The sequence below is a fragment of the Biomphalaria glabrata genome, chromosome 9 (genome assembly GCF_947242115.1).
Source record: "Biomphalaria glabrata chromosome 9, xgBioGlab47.1, whole genome shotgun sequence".
Lineage (NCBI taxonomy): Eukaryota > Metazoa > Mollusca > Gastropoda > Planorbidae > Biomphalaria > Biomphalaria glabrata.
Window position 1 is genome coordinate 8,334,027 of NC_074719.1, and position 27,802 is coordinate 8,361,828.

The 27,802-nt window shown below is 35.2% G+C and overlaps 1 protein-coding gene across 5 annotated transcripts; it reads left to right on the forward strand.

Annotated features, from left to right (window-relative positions):
• Positions 1-3,959: 3,959 nt before the first annotated feature.
• On the forward strand, positions 3,960-27,685 carry LOC106061954 (zinc finger protein ZFP2-like). Of its 5 annotated transcripts, XM_056041351.1 has the most exons (5): positions 3,961-4,103; positions 14,171-14,246; positions 15,711-16,059; positions 21,457-21,648; positions 24,669-27,684. In XM_056041351.1, exons 3-5 carry the CDS (start codon positions 15,925-15,927, stop codon positions 26,913-26,915), a joined length of 2,574 nt encoding a protein of 857 aa, XP_055897326.1. In that variant the 5' UTR covers positions 3,961-4,103; positions 14,171-14,246; positions 15,711-15,924; the 3' UTR covers positions 26,916-27,684. The 5 variants fall into 5 exon arrangements, with proteins under 5 accessions (XP_055897324.1, XP_055897326.1, XP_055897327.1 ...); XM_056041349.1 differs by lacking the exon at positions 14,171-14,246 and having other exon boundaries at positions 3,960-4,103; XM_056041352.1 differs by lacking the exon at positions 14,171-14,246 and having other exon boundaries at positions 3,961-4,080.
• The last annotated feature ends 117 nt before the right edge of the window (positions 27,686-27,802 follow it).

Consider the following 27,802-nt stretch of genomic DNA (forward strand, 5'->3'; position numbering starts at 1 on the left):
CACCTTGGGGACAACAAGGCCACGACTTTTCGCTTATCTCCCCTTGACCCGGGGAAATATATACACTCCCGTCATAGGCGCCGGGTGTCCGACGGTCACGGTCGACACCATCAGGGCTGGAGTACACTTCATTTTTTCTTCCACCCCTTACCAACGTCTCTCTTTGATCAAGGAGATTATTAACTAGTGTGCCGCCGAAGATTTGCAGGTGTGCCGCGGGAGTTTTCAGAACGCCACAAGTGCAGCGTTACACAGGTCTGCCTACTATTACATTTTTATTTTACGTTGCGATGACATCCTCACTTAGCAGCTCTTGAATTGGTAACGATAATAATAAGCGATGTGTTTCATGCAAATTGTGTAGGTGTAAGCTAATAATGACAAATTAGCAATAAGCCTTATTCATTGTTATCTATGGAGAAATACGTTAGCAAGAATGAAACGGCGAAAGCGTTAAATGAAAAGCAAGGAACCAAACGAAGGTACAAAGAAGATGACATCGGATATGGTTATCTTCTGGACCTGAAGAATCTCCACTCCCTTTCTGGCTTATCTGTAATGCAACTCTGTCGAATGAGGCGCTTGTTGCAAGCAAATTGAAGAGACACTTGGGAACAAAACATCGAGCTGTAAAAGTGCAACCGAAGGAATACTTCGAAAGTATCAGGTCTCAACAAAATAAACAAGCTAAGAAACTGACGAACTACCTAAAGCTGCCAGAAAAGGGATTGATTGCAAGTTATAAGATTGCTCAGATATTAGCAAAACGCAAGAAAGAACACACAGAAGCTGAATCAATCATTGCACCAGCTTTAGCAATAGTTGTTGAGACTATCCTTGGACCCGATGCCGCCGAAAATGTAAAAAAAAAATTCCTTTGTCAAATGATACTATCTCGCCCAGAATTGAAGACTTATCGTCAGATTTACAAGATCAAATCTGCGAACACTTCGACGTGACTGACGATGAAGTGTCTGCTGTGGTCTCTTCAAGTTGATGAATCCATTGACGTTATCGGCAAAGCCCAGCTGCTAGCATTTATTCGTTTCATAAAGGATGAAAAATGCGTCAACGAATTCTTATTTTGCAAAGACTTACCAACTAAGACCAAAGGCGAAGATATTTTCAATGTGGTGAATGAAAACATTTTGCTCTTCAAACTACAGTGGAAAAACTGTGTCAGCGTTTGCACCGATGGTTGTCCTTCATGCAGGGAAATAGAAAAAGACTCGTCACTCTTGTGCGTCAAGAAAATCCAAATGTATTAGTTGTTTACTGAATGATCCACAGAAAGCTCTTGCCTTCAAATCTTTGCCGAAAGATTAGATGACTGTTCGGGATTGTTGTTAACTTCATCAAATATCGACAGCTTAAATCCCGACTTTTCTCTCAGCTCTGTGAAGCAATGAATTCAGACTACAAATGTCTCCTGTATCACACCAACGTTCGTTGGCTCTCCAGGGAAAAAGTGTTGAAGCCTGTCGTCCAACTCAAGGCTGAGCTGATTCATTCTTGGAGGCTGAAAAAAAAAAGACTTTCAATTTTCTATTCATGACGAGATCTGGTGGGTTAAGGTGGCATTTCTCTCTGATTTATTTGACAAATTAAATTCATTGAATTTAAGTCTTCAAGGACCATCGGAAACAATCATCACGAGATCCTCAATACTGAAGTCATTTGGTGAAAAATTGTCTTTGTGTCAAAGTAAGATCTCGTAAGGAGTGTTCGACTGCTTTCCTACTTACAATGAATGTGCTTCAAATAAAGAAATCACCCCCAAAATTCTGGACACTTTGACACACCTGCAGTCAGCATTGCAGCATTACTTTCCAACAGTTGGAAGTAATGAATATGGATGGATCAGCTATCCATTTGGAAACAATGTAGCTACAAATCTGACAACTGAAGAAGCAGAGCAGCTCATAGATTTAAAAAAACGATGCAGTTCTTAAGTCAAGTTTTGCCGAGAAAAGCCTGGATGTGTTTTGGATTTCAATCAACAAGTTATATCCTGCAATCAAAGCGATCAAAATAATTCTTCCATTGGCATCATCATTGTTTTGTGAGTTTAGATTTTCAGCACTGACTGAAATAAAGTCTAAGAAAAGAAAGAGACTTCTTACAATAGACGATGAAATGCGAGTTTGTTTGTCGGCTCTGGAGCCTCGATTAGATCGTATTTGCTCTCAAAAACAGGCACACCCTTCACATTAAATGTAATACTTAAAAACAGGTAAAAATTTTTTTTTCTTTTTTATTATTAAACAACTTATATAATTATTATTATTATAATATTATTATTATTAATAATTTATTCCTACTTCTAGAGGAATACCTGGTGGTAAGCCGAACTTACTCACAGTTCCACCTTAATTAGTTTGTGTATTTTCTTGCTGAATAATATTATTTGGATTTTGCTTATTTCATTTCTGTTTAATGTGTAGGCTACATTGTGTATTTCTCACTGTCGTAAGTAAGAAACATAACCATTGCATATGTGCATGTTTATATATTGCATTAACTTATGTTCACAATATTATTGCTACGTTGCTGAATCGATCATTTGACGCAACCTTGTATACAGGGCCGGTCCTAGCAATTACGGGGCCCTATGCGAAACTGATTGCGCGGGGCCTATTCTGGATAATAAGTGAAAATTAAGATTTTGTATTAGAACATAAATTTGACTTTGAATTTTATTCAAAGTACAAAATTGCGATCAAATTTACTTAACATAACGAACCTTGTAACATATGACACATTTATATGCCAGTGACTGAAAAGTAAATAAGTTATTGGAACTTCTGATTAGGGTGAATATTCGCCAGTTTATTACATTTCATCACACGAAAGCTGACAATGCCTTTTTTTTTTCTTTTATCGCGCGTAGGATTAGCGTTTTTGTCAATGAATGACACCTATAAATGACAATTTTGTTGATTTTTCAGGAGATTTTTATGAGTTTTCTGGAGATTTTAATAAATTTAGGAGATTTCCAGAAATTTTCGTATATATTTTGCAATTTGATGCGAAATGTATATGCTTGTACATCTTATTAAATCTCTAATCTTGCTAATGTATTGGCACTGCGCTTAGAAAAGAGTTATGAATCATCTCCCACTTTATCCATTTTATTACGAGAGTTGCGCACCTTGAATGGACACTCTTCACTCATTCAGTGCGGAGCGTCTATCCCATAGACGGTCTGTCTGTCCCTAAACGCACGGAACGTCTATCCCCGTCTATCCGATAGACCAGCGGTTCTCAAACTTTTATGCTCGGCGTCCCCTTTTTACAATCCCCCCACTCTTCTGCGTCCCCCCCCCGCTCACACATACAACAATACAAAAATAGACAATAACAATTCATTTTTTCGATGGTCTTTGGCCTATGCGAGACGGATCGCGCGGGGCCTAGTCTGGCTATAGGGATAAGCATAATGTCAAAAACATTTTTTTTTATTAGAAAATATTCCTACTTTCGTCTTTGCAATAAATTGTTATCAAATGAAAGCTCGCAATGCCACTTTTTATTTATTGGCACCCCAAAATGTCAATTTTGTCTATTCTTCAGGAGATTTGAAGAAATTCAAAAAAAAGATCAGGACTTTATCGTATATTTTGGCCTTTTCATGAGATTTCCTGAAGGCCTAGGAAAATCAGGAGGTCGCGAAAACCCCTGTTATTTTATATACGTTATAATGGTTTAATTTAATAATGTACACTTTCAATTAGCGCCGGCCTATGAAAGCGCGAGGCCCACTGCGACCGCATAGGCTGCAGTGGCCTAAGGCCGGCCCTGTCTTTGGCGACCTCTGGCAATTCGTATTTCGACCAACAGTCTGAGAACCCCTGCCATAGACGTTTATACCCTACCTTTGTTTTGTTGCATTTTTAAATTAAACTTTTTAACTAGCAACAGTGGAACTATTTTTACTTTATAAAAGAGTTCTTCATCCTTTGTTTACATAGGAATTAGAAGCTTTTGGCTTTATTTAGACTTAGACATTTATTTTTACTTTTTTTAAGATTTATAAAAACGTCGCCATTACTACGCTAGTTTTATCACAAATCCAGAGTGGTAATTTCATACACAATATAACGGTATATTTAATAATAGTATATTACTTTGATTAGGAATTTAGTCATTTTTTTTTTAGATTATCATTATTAATCACATTTATGATAAAATAATGATTATGATGTCGGTAAAACTTTACATCGCAGGACCCTTATGAAGAATGTTACGCAAGTGGCAGCACCGCGCTGTCTATCGCTACGGTAATCAGGTCACAAGGTCACTACCGGCTAGACGGTGTCGGTAGTATCATGTAGGCCTAATAGTTCGTGATAGATCTATAATAGTCATTCGCTAATGATATGAAAACTCTGGATCTATATTATGTAATAAAAAAAATATTTAAAAGGCTATAAAAAATAAATAATGAGAATGAATTAATCTTTATTTTTTTAATTTGTTTTTTTTTTGTTTGTTTGTGTCACAAATGTCTGGTACCGTTATCCTATATATTATATATGTACGGGTTATAGGCCTATATTTATATATTTTTGCTGACACTATTTTTTTTTCATTTGTAATGTTTTACAGACCTAAATTATTATTTTTTAATTTATTGATTTAATGTAATTTTACTTTAAAATTAAAGTAAACCATAGTCTATGAAGTAAACCAATCATATTGGGTTTCGTATATGTGCAACATATTCTTTATTTTATTTTCAAATTAAATTAAACTGAATGGGTTTCCTTATAAGTACAGATATTTATCTGAAATCCACGCATTTTCAATAACAGTAGCTAGATGGGTATACCGCTAGATGTTTATGAAGAGTAGTGTGTAGCCTAACATATGCTCGCCCCTCCTCCTTTCACATTCTGGACTTGGAACCAGACAACGGAGGAGTTACCGGCATTTTAACTAAAATGTAACTGTTTTTTTTTTGTTTTTTTTATTTAAAGCCGGTAGAGGAGACATATGCTATACAATACAAAGGCTCAGTGCTGATGTAAATGAAATAAGTTGCAGTTGCATTTAAACCGTATAAACGAATATAGATATAAAAAAAAGAGATGAAAGCTAAGCCTAAACTAGAAGATGTTCAAATATAAGAATATTTGTGATTCAGTTCTAACGTGTGGCTCTCAAGCATAAAATTTAAGAAAGTAGGCCTACACTGGAGTCACAGTGGAAATAACACGCTAAAAATTTACCCCACAACTAAAAAAAATCCAGTTTCATTGAACAGTGGTCTTATTTCTGCCAGATCTCTACAAATGTTTTTTTTTTTTTAATTATTTCAAGTTGTGAAATCCACCGTAAAACATACAACGCTCAAATATTAATTGTATAGAGGCTTTTGTGTAAAGAAAGATACATAGATTACCATGACCATGATGTCCACTTTTGTCTTCGGGAACCGATAATAAATGAGCGCTCGGTATTAATTTGGGATAGACAGTTTCGAGCTACATCATTAGTTGTATGTAAGAAAAATGATATATTTAAACTATAGCGACTACTTTTATGTCCACATAGACTTCGCAAATGTCATAATTAAATTAAATACTTATTTCAGCTACACTAGAGTGAGACTAGAAGCAACTCTAAGGCTTTTACATAAAACCAGTGAAGTGAATTGATATCAACTGTATTAATAGATAATGATAACATATGTCTCCCCATTTTCTACACTGATGTTTAAGTGAATTACAGCTAGGTACCAATTTATGATCAAAGAAATATTTATAGAGACAAAGTCAAGTGACGTAAGTTGTAACTTCCAATGTAATAAAGTAAGCATTAAGTGAATAGGAAACTATGAAAAAAATAATCAGTTGGGAAAGTGAGAAGCAGATAAGCTAACGGAATCTATTATGTCATGACATGAAACTATATGAGACAACTAAAGAATTGAAAAGATTGAAACTCACACTGGGTTTTGTATCCGAATCAATCAGAAATAAAAAAGGGAAAGCGACGATGCGATGTTCACTGTTGGATAGCTTGATAATAAACTGCCCTAACTAAAACGTGGACACGTGACTTAAGACAAACAAACCAATCATGCAAATCTGTCATGGGTTATCCAAATGTGTGTGATTTGACCATTTAAGTGAGGGTTACATGAAAAAACAGCAGGGGGTGTGATAGGAAGGGATGGGTGGATGTTGACAGTCTAGCATGTGGCGAGGGAGTTACGCAACATGTCCATCTGTCTTATATGGCCTGCGGGCTCATGATGTATTGTATGTATTGAGTATGTAAACCTACATTTATTACTTAAAAAGATTCATGTATCTTCAACTGTATAGCTTTTAAAAAGAAACATTTTAGATATATAGACAGAGATGAGGTAGAGAGATAAAGGATAGAGAGATAAATAGATAGAGAGAGAGATAAGTTAGACAGAGAGAGGATAGATAGGTAGAGAGAGGGATAGATAGAGAAAGGATAGATAGATAGAGAGAGATAAGTTAGACAGAGAGAGGATAGATAGGTAGAGAGAGGGATAGATAGAGAAAGGATAGATAGAGAGAGAGAGATAAGTTAGACAGAGAGAGGATAGATAGGTAGAGAGAGAGATGGATAGAGAGAGAGAGATGGATAGATAGAGAGAGATAAGTTAGACAGAGAGAGGATAGATAGGTAGAGAGAGAGAGAGGGATAGATAGATAGAGATAAGTTAGACAGAGAGAGGATAGTTAGGTAGAGAGAGAGAGGGATAGATAGAGAGAGAGATGGATAGATAGAGAGAGATAAGTTAGACAGAGAGAGGATAGATAGGTAGAGAGAGAGAGAGAGGGATAGATAGATAGAGATAAGTTAGACAGAGAGAGGATAGATAGGTAGAGAGAGAGAGGGAGGGATAGATAAAGGATAGATAGATAGAGAGGGATAGATAGAGAGAGAGAGAGATAAGTTAGAGAGAGGATAGATAAATGGATGCATAGAAAGAGAGATACGTAGATTTTGTTTATTTATCTAGCTAATTATTAGAATAATTAAATAAAAAGTGTGTTTATTTAAATAAGCTATATAAAAATCCCATTGGTATAGTTATTTGAAACATTTTCACCATTTCCTATTTATTTGCTACGCGCGTGCTTTACTGCCCCGTCGGCGTTGTGTCTTACCGTAACCAACGTATAGGATCTCTGTTCTCCGGCGCAATAGTTCTTCTCACGTCTGCTATCAAACTCGCTAGACGGTCGGCCATAAAACACGGACATATTGACCCCCCCCCCCCCCCAAATAAAAAGTGGGGTCAATTAGCCTGGTAAGGGGATGGTATCAGCATCATACTTACTTCTATTCGGTGCTTTTTTTTTTCTAAAGAAATAGGTGCCGGTACTCACTAATAAATTAATAATAAACGTTAAAATACAAGAGAAGTAATATTTTTTCCCAAAATTGAAAAAGGTGCCGGTACGCCGTACATACATTCTATTTACATACATGCGAATGTTTGCTCTTTCCCTACGGCTATGTGGCTATCGCCCTCTAATCTTGTCCACTTTTTTTTTTAACATATCTATGCCATCCAGTAATTAAGGTCAATCCTCTTAATACCTACGTCGTTCCTTTCCTCCATTTCTCCCCATTGGACATGACATAGCGCTAGACAGAATGGAGCCCCCCCCCCCCACCACCTACCAACCCCGACCCACCCTCACAGACACCTAAGTAATAATCTCATTTGTAAGAGATACATTTTGTTCAACAGGCCTGTTTGTAACTTTTTTTTGTTACAGAACTATAATTCCAAGCTCTAAACAAAAAAAAAAAAATGTGGGAGGAAAAATTAAGTGGACCAATTAGATTATACTCTAAATTTTTGGCATTTTTAGGATTCAAGCATAAATTGTGAGTGATAGTCCCAAATGTATTAATACAATAGAAAATATCAGATTGAGTAAAGGTTGCAAATAGGCGACTAGATAAAGAATATTAGGGTTCAGAACTCATCTCAATTTTTACTCTTATACTGAATAATTTTGTATAAATTCTAAATTTTCCAAAAGAAAGTTTTTCTTAAAATAGAGCTAAGCAGAAAATGGAAGAGAGATAAGAAGCAATAGCGGCCATAGGGTGTAGCAAATGGGGCAAGCACCCCAGGCCCTACGTCTGAGTGTAAAACGGGGCACTGCCCTGTTGGTGCTTACTTTGCCAGGTTCCGGCCAAATTTTGATGCCCGTTGCCGACACTGTGGAGAGTCGGTGGAGACAGTGGCGCGTCTCTTGCAAGAGTGTATGCAGCTCCGAGAGCTGCGGGATAGTTTGTCTGCAGTCACTTAACCTGTATGGGAGCTTGAAGGTACTACGCCTAACAGAAGAGTTTCTCGCCAAGGCTCTACGGGAGGACTAATCCTTCCAGTCTTGTTACCAATTGGGGTTCATCTCAGGTGCATAGACATCGAATGTTCATACTCTTGTGTGGCATGACTTCCACATGGAGATCACAGATTTTTCTGCATCGTAGAAGCCCATTAGAGTGTATCTTGCTATCAACTTCTACGAGAAGTTCAGATGACTCGTGCAACTTTGATACACTCTTGGGCTCTCCAGCTACTGCCTTAAATGCATTGTAGATGAGAAAAGGTCTCATCTTTGTTAGGCTTTTCCCCTCTTCTGTACACCTGGCCACCAGAAATGATGGCTTGATAGAGTTTCTTGTGCCCTCCTTCTTTCTTTCTTCCATTCTTCCTTTCTTGCCCAGACATAAATCTGGGGCAAGTAGTTTTTTTTTCTGTTGTCCATAGACAATTGTGGCTGTTCATCACTTGTGCTCCCCACCCGCCATCGAGTCCAACAAGGGTCGAGCCATTCGGGTGTTCAGAATGAACCCACCAGGGCTATACCGGTGCTTTACCGAGTCAGCTGCTGCATCCGACATGTGTCCGATACATTTGCTCCATGATTGACCCTTTAGGTCGATGACCTATGCTGGTAGCTCAGCGCGACCAGCCGATTGACTCAGAGCGGGCCATCTGGGCTACAGGACTAGAGGAACTTTGAGCGAAAAAAAGCTTATCCTCCGATTTTTGAGGTGAACGCCGAAACAATTCCAAGACCGCAGTTGTGGACTCATCACTTGTAGCTGTACGAGGTCACCCTGATCGACCTTTATGCACATCACACACTGTTCCGTGAATTTCAAATTTGTCTCGTAGACGTGTAATTGTTAACCTTGAAGGTGGTTCTGTACCATACTCACGTCTCCACTGTCTTCGAACCGCAGCAACATTCTCAAACTTTCAATACCACTTTATTATCTGCTTCCGCTCTTCAAAACTCAAACGCACGTCCGCCATGTTGCAGTTACTTCCTTGCCACTCCGGTACTGTGTGTGGTACAGAACCACCTTCACATTTATTTTTCTAATTAGACATTAAGCTTTCCATGTGCTGAAATTTAGCATTGTAGAACGGGAAATAAATTGTCTATGACAGTTCAAAGTGTATATACATTTTTTTGACGCACTCTGTCTGTAGTTTACCCTTACGGCTCAGCCCCCCCCCCCACACACACACCTGTCTCGATACTAAAAAACTGTTGTGCATTCTTCTGTTTTAATACAGCAACTAGACTGACTGTATAGGTGTCGTAGGATCTGGACGATTTTTTCTGGGATGCCGTATTCTCTAGCTATTTTCCATAGTGATTCTCGGTGGACACTATCAAACGCTTTCTTAAAGTCTACGAAACTGATCGTTAGCCATTATTGGTTCTCAATACTTTGTTCTATGATATTTCGTAGAACGAAGATCCGCTCTGCACATGTTCTGCCTCTTTGGAAGCCTGCTTGTTCTTCTCTGAGCCTCTCATCTACAGACTGATGAAGCCGATAAAGGCACTTTTCATATTCCATATGCTTGGACAAAAGTATTCAAATGCCCCGTCTTTCACCGTGACTGAGCAGGCCTGAGATATCTGCGTTTCACCACCAATATACCCAGCAAATTCAGTTGATTCATAATGCTCTTGCTCGTATTTTTTATTTATTTATTCCAAATCAACGTTTTGACTCGTACGAAGTTGAAGAACTTTCTAATATTCAAACCTTTTATAGTGCAAAGAATTGCAAGCCTATTATTAGATGTACATGGTTGACCATCATCATCTCATCTCTGCCTGTGGTCCCTTATGGGACATAGGCCACCAGCCAGCTTCTTCAAGGCGTCTCGGTTCTGGGCGTGTCTCTCCAACTGTCCCCACGTCTTGCCCATCTGCTTGACATCTGCTTCCAAATTGCGGCGCCATATATTCCTGGGCCGTCCCTATCTTTCTCTTTTTAAGTCTGTCGAGTATGATGGTAGTCAGTCTGTTGTAAATATTATCTTCCTCTTCACTGTCATCCAAGAAACGTACAAGATTTAACAACAGAGATGTCTGCAAGTGAACTTTGACGACTACAGGTATAAACAAATAGTTTGAGAACATCGCGCAGGATGGACAACAGAACAAACTGAGCGTGCTGGTACGAACCTCGCTGATAGCGACAGAAATGAAGTTGCCATAAAGAAGGGGATGCACAAGAAAGCAGCCCTGTTAGATAGCCCTGAAACAGGAGCATTCAGATACACGAACAGTGGCTAACTTTGCCGCTTCGGAATCGGCTTACTTAGTAAGATCCGATTGTTCGTGGACTCAAAAAGAAACACAAACTAGTTTTTCATGTGAGTGCATTATTTACATCCTTTGTCTTTCAAGACAGAAGGAGACAGTCGGCAACCTCGTCATGGTGAACAAAATGTCCATTTCTAGCGTACTCGTAATATAAAAATCCAGTTATGGATTTACGGCAGTGCGTCAACCCTGTGCCTATATTTCCGCAAACCTAAAAATATACAAAATACACATTTTTTGCTTGCATATTTAATAATTATAATTATTTTTAAAGTAGAAAAATAAGATTACATACTCTAAAAAAAAAACGAGAGCAGAAAAAAATGTATTTCAATACGTATTTAAAAGAAACAAAACAGTTAACACACGATTAGATTTATCACGATTAGATTTATAATATTTTTTTAGCAAAGATACGTAGGTCTGTAATTAATTAATAATATATTAATTAAAATTCCCCAATTAAAAACATAAAATACCATCTAAACATTAATAGTTTTTCCAAGAATAAATTGTACAAAAAAATCTAAATCTATATTACATAGATCTACGATTTAACGTACTAAAAGAAGAGAGAGAGAGAGAGAGAGGGCAGTGACCGGGCGCGCTCTGCGCGCGAGCAGGTGAGGTCACGTCAGTACGTCATCATACGTGCGGATAGACAGCTGCCAAATAATTGACCTGAAAAACTAGGGTCCTGCGATGTAAAGTTTTACCTATGATGTCATTATTATATAGATCTACATTATTTGTACATATTATATGTATCTCTAGATTCTCTAGATCAAAGCTTATGATAAATAAAAAGAAAGGAAATGGTAGATCTAGTCAATCTAGAGGAGGTTCTTATATTTTGAACACTCCATCCAATTCTCCTTTTTGAACGGGTCACTTTTTTTTTGTTTGTAATCCATTTGTTTTTATGTTTGGAGCTAAAAATGACGTTTTGGGACTGCACATGTCCAATTTTAGATAAGTTACGGTAATTTTGTTCCGTTTTTCCAAAGCAGATGGCAGTTATTTAGATTCTCTGTATCCATGTATGTAAAGCTGTTGTTTTAACCTCCCCCGGCAATTCATACCCATATAAGGGATGAAGGCTAAATTATGAGCCTGCTTAATTGTAGGCTGATGGGCATATCAAAATAAGCTTCCAAACATATTTAGAAAGATATTCCAATCACATTTATACTGTTAGCTGTTAAATAAAATTTAAAAAGGGGGTGTTCAAACAAATAATAATGAATTCAGCTTTTTCTCCTTTTTGAACACAGCAAAATCGTAATAAGAGATATTATTGGGATTAATAAATCTATTATTTTTTCAATGAATAAACTTGACCTAGATCGAGATATCTAGAATATATAACTTATGAATGAAAGAAAAAGTGCAGGCTGCTAATTTGAAGCCAGAGACCATGCCCACTGCAGGTGATCACGCCAGCAAATAAGCTGGCGGTGAGGAGAGGTATACACTCAGCGTGTAGTGTCACAAACTATCCAACAGGCAGTGGAGGGAAGGGGGAGAAAGTCATGAAAAGAATTATAAGCATCTATGGGAGGGAGGGGTGTTAAGGTGTCACAAAACGAACATCCAAATTATGAAAACAAGAAGAGGGTCCTTGGATGGGAAATAAAAGAAAGACAGAGAGAAAATATAAGTAGCCTAGTAGAAAATATCATGTTTATTAAATTAAAATAATTAAATTATAGCTCTATAATCTATATAAATTTATTTCTGTCTATTTCTACACATAGATTATATAGGTATTTAAATAAAAAAAAAATAAAATATATATATATAAAGAGAGAGAGAGAGTATATGAGGAAATAGACTATAAATACATATTGCAAACGTGAATCTACTTCTTTGACTACAATCTAAATAATTTTTAAGTAACACAGATATAATTTATTAGCAATTACATAGTAGTGTTCAACACCGCTGCTCACTGTTCAACTAAAGGAGAAAGCCCAAAAACTGCGTTCAAAATAGGAGCATGAAGTGACCCAATTTATTTTAAAATAAAATCTTGACTATGGGTGGAAATACAAAGTAACACAGCTATTTTTATTGTCCTTTAGTTTGCAGAATAAGAATCTGCTTTCAGTTTTTTTGTAAGTTAAACCTTCACCAAATAAAAAAATAAAATAAAAAATTGACCTAGTTCCCAAAAGTCGGTGTTCAGTTATAAGAATCTACCATACATCAAATAATCATCCACTGTGGGCATTCTGATTCTTTGCCCATTTTCTTTTTTTTTTGTTTATCTGTAAAAATCTACAACATCATGGCTATGCTTCATTTTTTTTTGCTTGTCCAAGACACACCCACAATTTTTACAACTGAAGAAGCTTTATAATTGTTCTATTTATACTTCTATGAATATTGAATAGTAATAATGAAGATTTAGATCTTGATCTACATTTAGCTTAGGATGAAACAGACTTTGGCATTATTAGCATTTAGAATTAGATTTAGATAGATCTAGTATTGTGACTGTCCTTATGCTTAGGCTAAGTCTGGAATGTAGATAAAGGTTGACTGGATCTATGCTTTTATCTTTACACCTAGGTAGATCCCTATAGATCTAAGCCTAAGATAAATGAAAACAACAGAAATGGTAGATCTAAATCCAATATTCATCCACCAGGGCCTTTTCTTGGGATATTTTGTAGCAATTGTTATTTAGTATTGTTTATGGGTAAAAATCATCACTTTGAATATAGGCCTACTTATACTGGTTCAAGTTGCAATCTCTCTTGTAAGTACTCTTAAAGGTTTACTACTAATAAAAGTGAAATATAAAACTATTCTAGATCTATAATTTATTACAAAGGAATAGTAATAATGATGTAGGTCTAGATCTTAGGTATAATGAATTAGAATTTTTATTGTCCTTCATCTAGTTAGAGATTTACGCTTTGATCTCTCGCTAGCCTATGTCTTGCACTGGTCTAGTATTAGAATGAAAGATGTTCTAGGCAAATAAAAAGAAGACAAATCTAGATATATATCCCATTGGTTCATTTGTACATAATGTTTGAGTACATTTGATTGATAGATTTAGTACTGGTATCTATTGTTATTGGTAGAAATAGTGCAATATTTTTTCCCTTTTCTGACTAAAAAGCCATGTAAAAATAATAATATAATCAGTGATTCATCATCTTTTATTGACTGTTTTATTACATTTCTTTTTCAAAAAGATGTCAATAGTCTAATATGATGTTTCAACAGTAATGCAAAGATCAAAATCTATATTTAGGTCTCAGAAGTTCAAAAGCTGGCATCCATTTTTTTTAGGGTCATATTATTTAGATTATAATTTGTATCTACCATTACTTTGATACCAAATATGTTACTATAGCTTCATTGGTACTTGAATAATAATTTTTTTTTAGGCTCGTTTGGAACATTTTTTTTTTTTCCAAAAAATTTTGGAAATAATAGCTACAAAAGTCTTAATGTATACAAATTAAAAAAGGGGCAATATATAATATTAACAATATGTTACTATCCAGTGAATGATGAACAATTTGTCAGTGAACGATTTGTCGTGAACCAACCAACAACAAGTTGTCTGTGAGCGAAGAGTCGGTGAGCGATATGTTGCGTGAATGAATAGTCGCATGAACAAAAAGTTGTGATCGATTTGTCTGTGAACGAAATGTCAGTGAACGAATTGTCGTGTCCCCTGTCAATATACAGTAATAAGAAATTAATTAAATACATATATTTTAAAAAATTATTTATCTCTGGAAAATTCAAACTACATATTTATAATCTGCATTTTTTTCTGCATATTCTTAAAATATAAGAGAAACCTGATTCTGCGTATCTAGTCACGTAAACTAATATTCTAGACTAAGTCGTCTTAGTGACACACTGTAAGTGACTGATACTATATATAATATAGATCTAGGATAGATCTATACACTCTTACACCGTGTCATGAAGTTAGTTAGTGTCTTACTTTACTAGACTTAGTCACTCTTCTGTCTCTAGTCTCTACTTTCTCTAGACCTTGTGTCTAATTTCTAGATCTAGATCAGTAGATGTCTTGACTATCCAATTACTTGAATTACCCACACACAATGAATGAGCTAGAGATAAAGTAGATTCAGCTAGATGAAATATCCACCCAAACAGAACTCAACAAAACTATAGTCAACATAAGATGATTGATAAGTAGACATAACTGCCAGCAAAGCCTCTGTATGCGATGGTATCCTCACTGTTCAGATCTTCTGAAACAGTGCAAAACCACACCCAACTAACCTCTGAACTAGTCTGTACTACACTAACTGATCTGCAAATGTTGGCAAGAAGGTCCTGAATTTCATTTAAGCTTTTTTTGAGCATCGAGAGTTATATAATCATTTTCCTGTTTCCTTGCATTATCTTTCTACACCACTTCAAAATTTTTTTTGATCTTGGTTTTGTTATACACATCATATTAGAATAGATGCTCTCAAAACATCCATTTTATTTGTTTCAAGGTAATTTGAAAGAGGTGTGGTAAGTTCAAAGACATGTAAGAAAACAAATGCTGTTGTAAAGCATCTTTGAATGCTATGTATTTTGATACTGGGTCTTCTTTTAATACACTATTCTTTTCAAATTTGTCAAGCACTAGAATTTAATACTGATTTAGAGAGATAATTGTTTATTTAAGAGCGACCCGAAGACCTTTTTAAATGCTGCATCTTTGGACCACCATTGTTTTTCTCCTTTTGTATTTAAAATCATCAGTTTCAAGGATCTTTCTTTACATTTACACATACATCCATTAAGTTTGTAGAAATCTCTAAGACAGCAGCAATGTCATTCAATAATGTAAAGGATTGACACACAAGAAATTGTAACACTTGTTGTTTGTTACCTTCTAGTTCAGGATGTGTGCCTTGCACCACACAGACATTTACTGTGTAGACATTTACTGTGTTGACACTTCTGATAACCATGCTGAACATTTGTTCTATTTTCCTTGAAAGAACTAGTTGTCACCCCTATTTATTTTTTCTAATCTAACTTAATCTCTCTCATTTCTTTTTTCTTCAGTAACATTGTTAATGGACCAATTGAAGCATTGTTGAAATCCATGCTGCTAGTAAAAGGTACAAGTAAAGTACCAAATTCAAAAATATTTGTTAATACTGTTATCTGAAGAAGAAGAAGACATCAAAGTATCACTGATGGCTGATATAGAACATGAGTCCAGTCTTGACCTGGGCAATGTAATAAAACATGAGAAGAAAGAAAGTCTGAATAAAATATGTTTGATAACACAGTCATGAAATTGTCACATGTAAAAATTGAAAAGACTGAAGGAGATGAAGTAACTTCTTCTATGCAGCCATTTGAAAACTACAGCCATGATCAAACTTGTAATGTGACCCCAGGGTATCAGGTATTTCATTTCTAGTATATAGTAGGTAATACATTTAATAAAATAGTTACTAGTATAAGAAAGGTGCACAATGAGTAAAAATAACAGAAAGCTAATATAAATAATGCTTATTACATACAGAGAAATCTTAAAGTATTCTTCATCAGCCATACTAGGCAGTCCTTTCATTAATCTCATATTTCATTGGTTTGTATTTTAGTGTAATTTTACTAAGCTAGAAAGCAATCAAAGTCATACATTTTCAATAATAAGTGAATATATAGTTAGAATATTATCGTTATAAGATTATTTGAAGTCATGATATGATAATCTCTAGAGTTGGTCTTCTATTTATTCAGAATAAATTACAAACAAAGAAGTTTATATTACAACTTCTTCTTGCATGTAAGCTTTACACTAGGCTCTATAGCCTGGTCAGCAACTAAAGCTATCATTTGTTTATAGCCGCATCAGACTGTGGACTACATTTGTCTAATGAGTAGTACCACGATGGATTATTTTATATTTACATGAATTACTGCATAGGGTGAGCTGGAAATGGGTAGTACCTTTGATGGTCCAGCATATTGCACCTTTGGATTGCCTTACTGGTCACTTTCCAACCCCTAAATCTCTCACATGTGGCTCCTAGGGCCTTGCTCTGGAAAACTGCTTCTGCTATACTATTTGAGGGGGTGGTGTTTAAACAAAGGCATAGCTGTAGACACTAAAATCAGACTGATGAGCTCACTGATCACCTTCACATTCTTACATGCCTGCGAATTTTGGAAACTGACTGCGGATCTCGAGAGGAGCATCCTAGCAATGGAATTGAGATGCTAAAGAAAGATCCTAGGTATCACTTACAAAGACTGCATCACAAATGAAGAGATTAGAATCAGGATTAATATAGTGATTGGAGCCCACAATGACCTAATCAAAAGATGCAAACTTAAACCCTATGGTCATATCACTGGGTCTTCAGGGCTTTCAGGGAGTAGTACCAGGAAAAAGAAGAGGCAGATAGAGAAAGTGATAGGAAAAAAAACATAAAAGGATGCACAGGCCTGTCATTGAAAGCAATTCTATCCAAGGCAAAAGACAAGAGAGGAATGGGAAAAGATGATCAACAGATTTTGTGTGGTGCCCCAACAGTTCAACAGACTAAGTGATAGGTGAAGGAAGTTATATTAAGTAGAAATAAGAATTTGAAATGACAAGCTTAAATCTATAATAAAAATTGATTTTGATTGATTTACTAATATTGCAAACTCTTTTGTAAGAAAGTGCATAACAATATTAGTATTTTGATTATCAAGGAGTAATGGTTGAAATATAAACTATATACTTCTTCTTCTTCTTCGTTCTCATTGTTATGTTGGAGTGTTCAGATGACTAGACCAATATATGAGATGAACTGCACAGTGGTTTCCAAATCAGGGAGTTCTCCATATAGTTTTCTTTCTATTGGGGTGATTTGGGGCCAATGTCTTATATGGGCCTCTTGGTAAAGAGAGCAGTTTTGGAGGATGTGGTCGGCATTCTCTGGTGATACCTCACATGGGCAGATTTCACTGGTTCCAATTTTGAGCTTCCGGTACATGTGTTGTCGCATTCTGTTGTGTCCGGTCCTGAGTCGAAAGATTAGATGTTGGTCTTGTCGGGATAGCTTATAGTAAGGTCATCTTTCTTGTGATTTGGATGAGAGCTCGTCCATTTCTCATTTATTTTATTTACAATTAATTTCTTCAATTCTTCTGGATAGAGTGCAGAGTTTATTTGTGAGTTAGTTCTCCCACTCTTGGCGAGTGTGTCAGCCTTCTCATTTCCTTCTAGTTATATATGAGCTGGTATCCATTGAATAATAGTTTTTAGCTGTAGTTGTTGAGCTTTGTAAGTGCTGTTATGAGTTTTTTAATATAAGAGGAATCAGAGTTTTGCAAGCTTTGGAGAGTTGTTTTCACATCGGTTAGAAAGACAATCTGACTGTGTGGGGAACTTGGATGATTTGCTAGCATTGTAGCAGCTAGTGCTAGTGCTTCCCTTTCTGCTCTGTGACTGTCAGAGAGCTCTCCAGTTGCAATGGATTTTTCTAGTTTTCCTCCATCTGGCCATTCGATAAGTATTCTAGCTCCACCATTTGTGGTGGCTTTATGGGATGAGCCATCCGTGTAAACTCTGATCCACTGATTGCTTGGATAATTGGTATGTAGAAAACAGTTCACTATTTTCTTGAGCTCTGTTGGTCTGTAATCAGATTTTCTTTTTATGTTTTCAATATGGTCCCTTATAGTAGGAAGAGGGCTTTCGTCCCAGGGTGGAGATTCATTATAGTGTATCAAGGATTCCAGAGTAATTTTTTCAAGTTGGTGTTTCTTTTTTAGGTTTAGAGATTCCTGTATGAAATTGGTCCTTTTGAGACGTTTTTTTTTGTGCCAGTTTTGTGGATTTTTGTTATGAGTGGATGCCTCTACAAGGTTTCCAATTTAGTGAATTGGGAAAGGATTTTTATTTCTCTTCTTTCATCCAGAGAAATCAGGGCAGTGGTTTCCTCCATAGCTTTTATGGGTGTTGTTTTGATTGCTCCTGTCATTATCCTTAGACCATTATTTTTAACCTTGTCTGTTTTTCTTAGGTTTGTTTGGGCTGCTGAGCCCCATGCTGTGGCACCATATTCTAGTACAGGTCTTATGTAACTGGTATACGTCTTTTTCAGGATGTTGTGATTAGCTCCCCCAATCTGTGCCAGCTAATCTTTTCAAGAGGGATAGTCTCTGGATGCCTTTACTCTGTGTTTTATCTATTTATCTATTTCTATAAACAGAAGTTTCAGTAGTTGAAAATAAAGAAATAAAACATTTTATAAGCTTTTAGTGTTGACAATTATTTATGAAAGAATTTTGTGTCATTATATAATACTCATTAATGATGATGTACAGCTTCTTTATTTAGTGAAACATTTTTTTTTTCAATTATAGTATCTAATTGTTACTTTGGGTGTTTTTAAAAGTTGACAAGTGTTATGGTCGTAGCTCAGCACGGTGTGCATGAATAATCGTGCGAATTTGTGTAATGAATGGAAGGGATGTTTAGTTAAAAGAGTTTACACCAAGACAAAGAAGTGAAGAAAGGAGTAAAGATGAGTCAATGGCAATGAGTACCTGTGTGACGGAAGAAACGGAGACAGAGGAAAAGTTTAGATCAATAGATACAGTGGTAACAGAAAGTAGACAAACATGGAAGGATGTCACGGTGAATGGAGTTTCTCTCACCATGTGCTGCACCAGTCGTGCTTGTTAAAAAAAAGTGTGGCTACTAAAGATTGTGTGTGGATTATTGACAGTTGAATAAAGTCACAGAATATGATCCATTTCCAATGCCACAAGCAGAAGAAATGTTTACTAAGCTAAAAAATGTAAAGATTTTTAGCACTTTGGATTTGTCTAGAGGATACTAGCAAGTACCTCTAAAACAAGAAGCTAAACCTTTATCTGCATTTAAGACACCTTCGGGAATATATCAATGGAATGTGATGAGCTTTGGCTTGGTAAATGCTCCAGCCACGTTTAACAGAATGATGGCCAAATTATTCAGCCATAGAAGAGACACAATTTGTTATTTAGACGATATATGCATTTTTAGTGAGCAATGGGATGAGCATATACAAAGCCTTGGAGAAGTTTTTAAAATTATCAAAGAAAACAATTTAACATTGAAACCAACAAAGATAAAAATTGGTGTCAGTGAAATTTCATTTTTGGGGTATAAGATTAAAAATGAGTGCATTACACCACTGGAAGAAACAGTCTCAAAAATATTGGACATTAAGGTACCAAAGACAAAGAAGCAAATTAGAAGCCTTTTGGATCTATGCAACTTTTATAGAAACTTTATCTCAAATTTTTCAGAAATAATTGAACCACTAACAAATCTAACAAAGAAAGGAAAACCTAACAATATAGTGTGGATGGAACAATGTCAAGAAGCACTGGACATAATTAAAACTTTCTTTTCTGGAGCACCGATTTTGAAATTACCTGACAATACTAAGGAATTTATTTTGGCTACGGATGCATCAACCATTGCAATAGGTGGCTGTCTAATGCAAAAATGGAATGGTGTCCCACATCCTGTTTTATATGTGAGTAGAAAACTGACAGCAGCTGAGTTGAAATATGCCACCATTGAAAAGGAAGGACTAGCTATTGTATGGTGTATAACAAAATTAGGGTTCTATCAAATGGGAGCTAAATTTGAACTATGGACGGATCTCGCTCCCATAGCCTTCATTAATACAAATAAACTAGGGAACAACAGAATAGCCAGGTGGGCATTACAACTTATGGATTATAACTTTGAGGTCAGGACAATACCAGGGAAAGACAATGTGATGGCTGACACATTATCATGGTGTACCTAAGAAGGAAAAGAAATGGAAGTAAGGAAAGCAGCTAGGCCACGTCAATTTTGTTTCTGTTGGTTGGTCAAAAGAATAATGTCAGTAAAATCATTTTGGTGAGAACACAATGAATAGCAGTGTAATGAATAGACATCTATAAGAGATTGGAACATTTTGTAAATACACATATTACATGTATATGTAATCGAAGACTGTATGGATTGACGAAGCTTTGTTACATGTGTGAGGTGTCGAGATATTAATATATGATGTTATATTGAGAATTTGATGAAACCATTGTTAGAAATGTAAAATATAGTATTACAGTTACATAGTTAATTATAGTTTATAAGATTAAGTTTATAAGTTTATGAGATTTACTCTGATTGGTTCGTTGGGGAAGTCTAGACATTATACATTGGGATGGATGTAAGTAATTTTGAACCTAAAATAATAATGTGGAGAATGGTGATGTTTAATTTTGCTGTTGGAGGTTTTTTTTTGTTGTTGTTGGTTTTTACATGGTTTAAAAGAATGAGAATTAATGAAGATAATATAATTATATTGAACAGTGGTTTATAATTTTATTTGATATTTAAAATGCGTTTGATGTACATCGAACTTGGCAAACAAGGGGTGTTATGGTTGTAGCGCAGCAGGGTGTGCATGAAAAATGGTGCGAATTTGTGTAATGAATGGAAGGGATGTTTAAAAGGGGAAGCAGGGAGAAATTGACAGGAAGAGAAATGAAATGTTCGTATTTACATAACTTGTTGTAATATTAAAGTATTTATAGAGTAATAACCTGAGAGTGTATTATTATTTCGAAGAGTCTTGTGTCGTAACAACTAGTATAATTTCAGGGTTTAATTTGTGAAATTAGAAATAAGTAGGACAGCGGAATGTTGGTGCTAATTATTTTCAATGTGGAAATTTGTTTAATATTTACATTCCTATTTATAACAAATATTTTTTTTTTGTAGTTAGTAGTTTATGAATTAAATTTCTTTGTCTTACAGGCAGATGATGTTCTAAAGCAGGAGATAAAAATGTCTTGTACTACTGAAAGTGATGAACCATTGTCCTTAGCATCAAGACTACTGGCTATGTCAAAAAAGGCAGACAGAAACTTTTATCCGGTGCCTATTATTTTGCCGAACTTAAAACTAACTGAACACATATCTGTCGCAGAACTGTCATCAATGAGTGAGGTAAGAGACTGTTGATTTTTTTAAATTAAATGCTAGAAAAGAGATATCTTAGTTTTAACACTACTGGAATCTTTTTGGCTTTGAATATTGGTATATAAAAAAATTAGGAGGTACTGTAACTGAGCAGTAAAGTGTTTTGCTTCTGAACTGAAGAGGGTACGGGTCTGAATCCTGATGTGGACTGGGATTTTAAATGTGGGAATCTTTTGGGGGCCTCTAAGTTCAGCTAAATCTAATGTATACCTGACATTAGTAGGGGAAAATTAAAGAGCTTGGTCGTTGTGCTGGCTATATGACAACCTTGTTAATTGTGAGTTACAGAAACAGATGACCTTTATAGCTTCAGCCCTTTAGGATGACCGGTCATTTCATCATTGGTCACTTCATCTCTGGTCATACTTCATGCTTATAGCATGCTCAAGCGCTTTGGTCCAATCTCATTTGTGGACCAGTGGGGGGAGGGGGTATCTAGGAGAAGGTTATTCCGTGCTGCCTTTAGGTGCTCAGTAAATACAACTCTGCCCAAGTCGGGTGTCGAAGCTCGAGTCCCCTTCATTGGTAGCCAAGCCAAGTTCAAGCGTACTTAGCCTCTTGACCATGTATTTAGAATGTTTTTGGATATATTGGATATGTTATTAAAGAGTTTATAGAGTTCCCCCCTCCTCTTTTCATGCTTGTAGAGAAATGAAATCATATATTATAAAACAGGGTTGTATTTAGTCATATTGTTTCATTTTAATGTCAGGGATATCAATATTATCCTGTTCATATAGCGTTATGTAATGATCAAAGGAAGTAGTGGTGGAAATATGGAAAATCTTTTGAGAGATGAGAACGATTAGATTACTTATGAGCATGCCGCTGATAACTTATCTCTTGATTTTTCAATTCTTATTTAATGTGTCATTCTTTTTGTTATGTACATGAAAATAAAAATATGAAACTAGTCGACCAGCGGTGTAGAATACGATGCTATTTTGCGTGGCCTGTCTTAAGCCACTGCAACTTATGCAGCCGCAGTGGGCCCCCACTTTCAAAGGATCCGCACTTTCATAGGATCCGCACTAATTCAAGATGTATAAATTATTAAATTAAACCATTTTATAAATTAAAACTGATTTCCTGCCCTCCTGTCAATTTACCAGGAGCTCCTGGAAATCACCAGTTTTTGCAAAATATACCAAAAGTCCTTAAAATATAAGGCAATATATAGAAAAAAATTGTCATTTTGAGGTGTCATTCAATATGGAAAACACCAATCCTATTTGGGATAAATAAAAACAGCATTATGCATTAGCCGTAATTGTGTAATCTTGTGAAAGAAGCTTCTCGCGCCTCAAACTAATAAAGAATTACTTGAGGTCAACAATTCTTAAAAATAGATTGAAACATTTGGTAATTCTTGCTATTGAGCGGGATCTATTATTATGATATACTGTATGACTTTGCTTCATGCAAGGCTCATGAAGTAATTCTGTACGTAGTAAAGAATGAATGAATGCATAGACAAATTTATTTTCTAATAGTCTTAAATTTCACTTATTGTCCGCTTCCCTACCTAAACTTGGCCCCATGAAATCTGTTTCGCATAGGACCCCACAATGCTTAAATCCGGCCCTTCTATTTAGTGACGGGTGAATATATAAGATTACTTGTTCTCTTTCCATGACTTCTTGGTCACAATGGTTAAATCGGGCCCTTCTATTTAGTGACGGGTGAATATATAAGATTACTTGTTCTCTTTCCATGACTTCTTGGTCACAATGGTTAAGTCCGGCGCTGCTATTTAGTGACGGGTGAATATTTAAGATTACTTGTTCTCTTTCCATGACTACTTGGTCACAATGGTTAAATCGGGCGCTGCTATTTAGTGACGGGTGAATATATAAGATTACTTGTTTTCTTTCCATGACTTCTTGGTCACAATGGTTAAATCCGGAGCTGCTATTTAGTGACGGGTGAATATATAAGACTACTTGTTCTCTTTCCATGACTTCTTGGTCACAATGCTTAAATCGGGCGCTGCTATTTAGTGACGGGTGAATATATAAGATTACTTGTTCTCTTTCCATGACTTCTTGGTCACAATGCTTAAATCGGGCGCTGCTATTTAGTGACGGGTGAATATACAAGATTACTTGTTCTCTTTCCATGACTTCTTGGTCACAATGGTTAAGTCGGGCGCTGCTATTTAGTGTTTCTAAAATGTTTGTTTGTAAAATGTTTTACATGTTTTGGATGTTCTTCTTAGTCCAAATCTCCTGCAGGACGAAGGGGGATGGGAGCAGGCAGGGTTTGACAGTCCAGCGCGCAAACCGCACGACCAGGCAGCCATCCGTAGCGACATGTGAATACTACTTGTACTCCCCCCCTTTCGTTTTTTCATATAATAACTCTATCCACAGAAATAAGAGTGATCTTTTCTTTACTCTTTTTCTTGTCCAAACTCTTGAGCCATGAAGAGATTTATATATATATTGTTAATTTCACACTTTTTACAATGATTACTGGGTATTTGATGAAATGACCAGGAGATGAAAAGTTAGGAACCGCCATTTAGATCGCAAGGTCTGAAAGGGAACTCTTTATAAAAAGAAATTCAGCTAAATTTATAACAATAATGTTTATAGGAAGTTTTTGGAAGAGGCTAGTCTTAGTCTTATTTGGGATAAGTTTTCTATGATTGTGTTTACAATACAATAATTCACTTTAGATATATTCAATGGCACCAACAATCTTTTAGCCTTGGAAATATACAATGATTAAAATACACTGAAGAAACTTTTTTAGCTGCTTCAGAAAATTTTAATGCCTAACTGATTACTGCTTATAATAACTTTACTGCTTATATGCTTGAATTGCAGTGCACAAAATCAATATTCTTCTATTTAATGCCTGTTTAAAAATCACTTTTAGACAACTTTACCTATTCAGTGTATGAGTGGCTCTTGTTTTAAACTAACAATGTTAAATCGTGCATATTCAAATTGCATTTTATTAATACATTTTTTTTTTCATAGATAAAAATCACAAAGCAAGACAAAGAAATGACTTCAACAAATGTATTTGTAAAGGACATGAATGATCATATGGAACAAAGCCTATCCAATGAAACTGTTTCAGATAAGACCGAGAATTCTACGTGCACTGATAATCATCAAATAAATAAACTTTTTACTTGTCAAATTTCTCAAAAAAGGTTTTCTAGCTCTAAAATATTACAAAATCATGAGTTGATTCATGCTGGTGAAAAAACATTTAAATGTCAAATATGTCAGAAAGAATATTTTCATTCTTCCAATTTGAAACGACACCAAGAGACTCATACTGGTGAAAAACCATTTAAATGTCAAATATGTCAGAAAGAATATTTTCATTCTTCTAATTTGAAACAACACCAACAGACTCATACTGGTGAAAAACCATTTAAATGTCAAATATGTCAGAAAGAATATTTTCATTCTTCCAAATTGAAAAGACACCAACAGACTCATACTGGTGAAAAACCATTTAAATGTCAGATAGGTCAGAAAGGATTTACTCAGTCTTTTAATTTTAAATTCCACCAACGGATTCATACTGGTGAAAAAACATTTAAATGTCAAATATGTGAGAAAGAATATTTTTATTTTTCTTGTTTGAAACACCACCAACAGACTCATACTGGTGAAAAAACATTTAAATGTCGAATATGTCAGAAAGGATTTTCTCAGTCTCAAAGTTTAAAACTACACCAATTGACTCATACTGGTGAAAAACCATTTAAATGTCCAATATGTCAAAAAGGATTTTTTCATTCTAGTAGTTTGAAGATACACCAACTGACTCATAATGGTGAAAAACCATTTAAATGTCCAATATGTCAGAAAGGATTTTATCAGTCTCAAAGTTTGAAACTCCACCAACTGACTCATACTGGTGAAAAGCCATTTAAATGTCTAATATGTCAGAAAGGATTTTTTCATTCTAGTAGTTTGAAGAAACACCAACTGAATCATAATGGTGAAAAACCATTTAAATGTCCAATATGTCAGAAAGGATTTTCTCAGTCTTATAGTTTGAAACTCCATCAACTGACTCATACTGGTGAAAAGCCATTTAAATGTCCAATATGTCAGAAAGGATTTTGTAATTCTAGTAATTTGAAACAACACCAACTGACTCATACTGGTGAAAAAACATTTAAATGTCAAATATGTCAGAAAGGATTTTCTCAGTCTGGTCTTTTGAAGCTACACCAACTGACTCATACTGGTGAACAGCCATTTAAATGTCCAATATGTCAGAAAGGATTTTATCAGTCTAGTAATTTGAAAAAACACCAACTGACTCATACTGGTGAAAAACCATTTAAATGTTTAATATGTCAGAAAGGATTTTCTCAGTCTTATAGTTTGAAACTCCACCAACTGACTCATACTGGTGAAAAGCCATTTAAATGTCCAATATGTCAGAAAGGATTTTATAAGCCTAGTCATTTGAAAAGACACCAACTGATTCATACTGGTGAAAAACCATTTAAATGTCCAATATGTCAGAAAGGATTTTCTCAGTCTCATCATTTGATACAACATCAAGTTGTTCATTCTGGTGAAAAACCATTTAAATGTGACACATGTGGAAAAGGATTATCTAATTCTTCATCTTTAAAAAAACACCAACAGATTCATTCTGGTGAAAATCAATTTAAATGTGACACATGTGGAAAAGAATTATCTAGTTCTTCATCTTTAAATAAACACCAACTGATTCATGCTGGTGAAAAGCCATTTAAATGTCCAATATGTCAGAAAGGATTTTCTCAGTCTCATCATTTGATACAACATCAAGTTGTTCATTCTGGTGAAAAACCATTTAAATGTGACACATGTGGAAAAGGATTATCTAATTCTTCATCTTTAAAAAAACACCAACAGATTCATTCTGGTGAAAATCAATTTAAATGTGACACATGTGGAAAAGAATTATCTAGTTCTTCATCTTTAAATAAACACCAACTGATTCATTCTGGTGAAAAACTATTTAAATGTCAAATATGTCAGAAAGGATTTACTAACTCTACTCATTTCAAACAACACCAACTGATTCATACATTTAAATGTTTAATGTGTCAGAAAGGATTTGCACTTTTATATAATTTGAAAGTCCACCTACAGAGTCATACTGGTGAAAAACCATTTAAATGTGACACATGTGGAAAAGTATTCTCTCTTGCTTCATATTTGAAAAAACACTGCTTGGTTCATAAAAAGGATTTTGGGCTTTGAGAAATCTACCTCCACCACTAGGTATTAAATCACAAAAGCGGGTGATTGGACTATTGTCCTATTATTCTCAATGGATCCCAAATTTTTCCAGCAAGATCCCTTTATTAGTAAACAAAATCTTTCCTCCCCCTGAACAAGTTAAAGAAGCTTTTTAGGCTTTGTCTTTAAGCACTGATTTAATCTAATTTATAAATATGTTTATTTAGAATGTTTTTTTTTTATATATTGGATATGTTATTAAAGTTCCTCCTCCTCTTTTTATACTTGTAGAGAAATGAAATAATATATTATAAAACGGAGTTGTATTTAGTCAAATAGTTTCTTCTTGATGTAACGGATATCAATATTACCCTGTTCATATTGCGTTATGTAATGATCAAAGGCCAAAGTGTGGTGGAAGTAGGAAAAATCTTATGAGAGATGAGAATGATTAGATTAGATTTCTTTTGACGGCCATCCCTCAAGATATCTTTACTTGTAAATTGTTCTTTCTTGATTATGAGTGTCATTTCAAACCCAGATGTAATGCTTTATTTATTCTAATAAACGCTGACTTCAAGAAATATGCAACAATGGCCAAGAACTTACAAAGAATGTTGTACAGCAATACGAATCTATGGATCGTCTTCTGTACCTTCTATCAATAGTCAATCTTATTGATTTTAATTAACCTGCAAAAAAAAACATTTTTTTTAATAATCTCTATATCTATAGACGTTACATTTGTATATATTTTAAATGACATTTTATTATATTTTTATTTAATAAGTCATTTTTGTTGTCATATAAATGAAAATAAATATATGAAATATTGTTAATTTGATACATTTTTACAATTGTTACCGAGTATTTGATGAAATGACCAGGAGATGAAATGATTAGGAACA

Bases quoted from the DNA above. Each gene is read 5' to 3' on its own strand.
- LOC106061954 (XM_056041349.1), top strand. From the start codon at position 15,925: ATGTTTGATAACACAGTCATGAAATTGTCACATGTAAAAATTGAAAAG. The intron at 16,060-21,456 runs GTATTTCATTTC...TTTGTCTTACAG, and splicing joins ATGTGACCCCAGGGTATCAG to GCAGATGATGTTCTAAAGCA. The intron at 21,649-24,668 runs GTAAGAGACTGT...TTTTTTTCATAG, and splicing joins AACTGTCATCAATGAGTGAG to ATAAAAATCACAAAGCAAGA.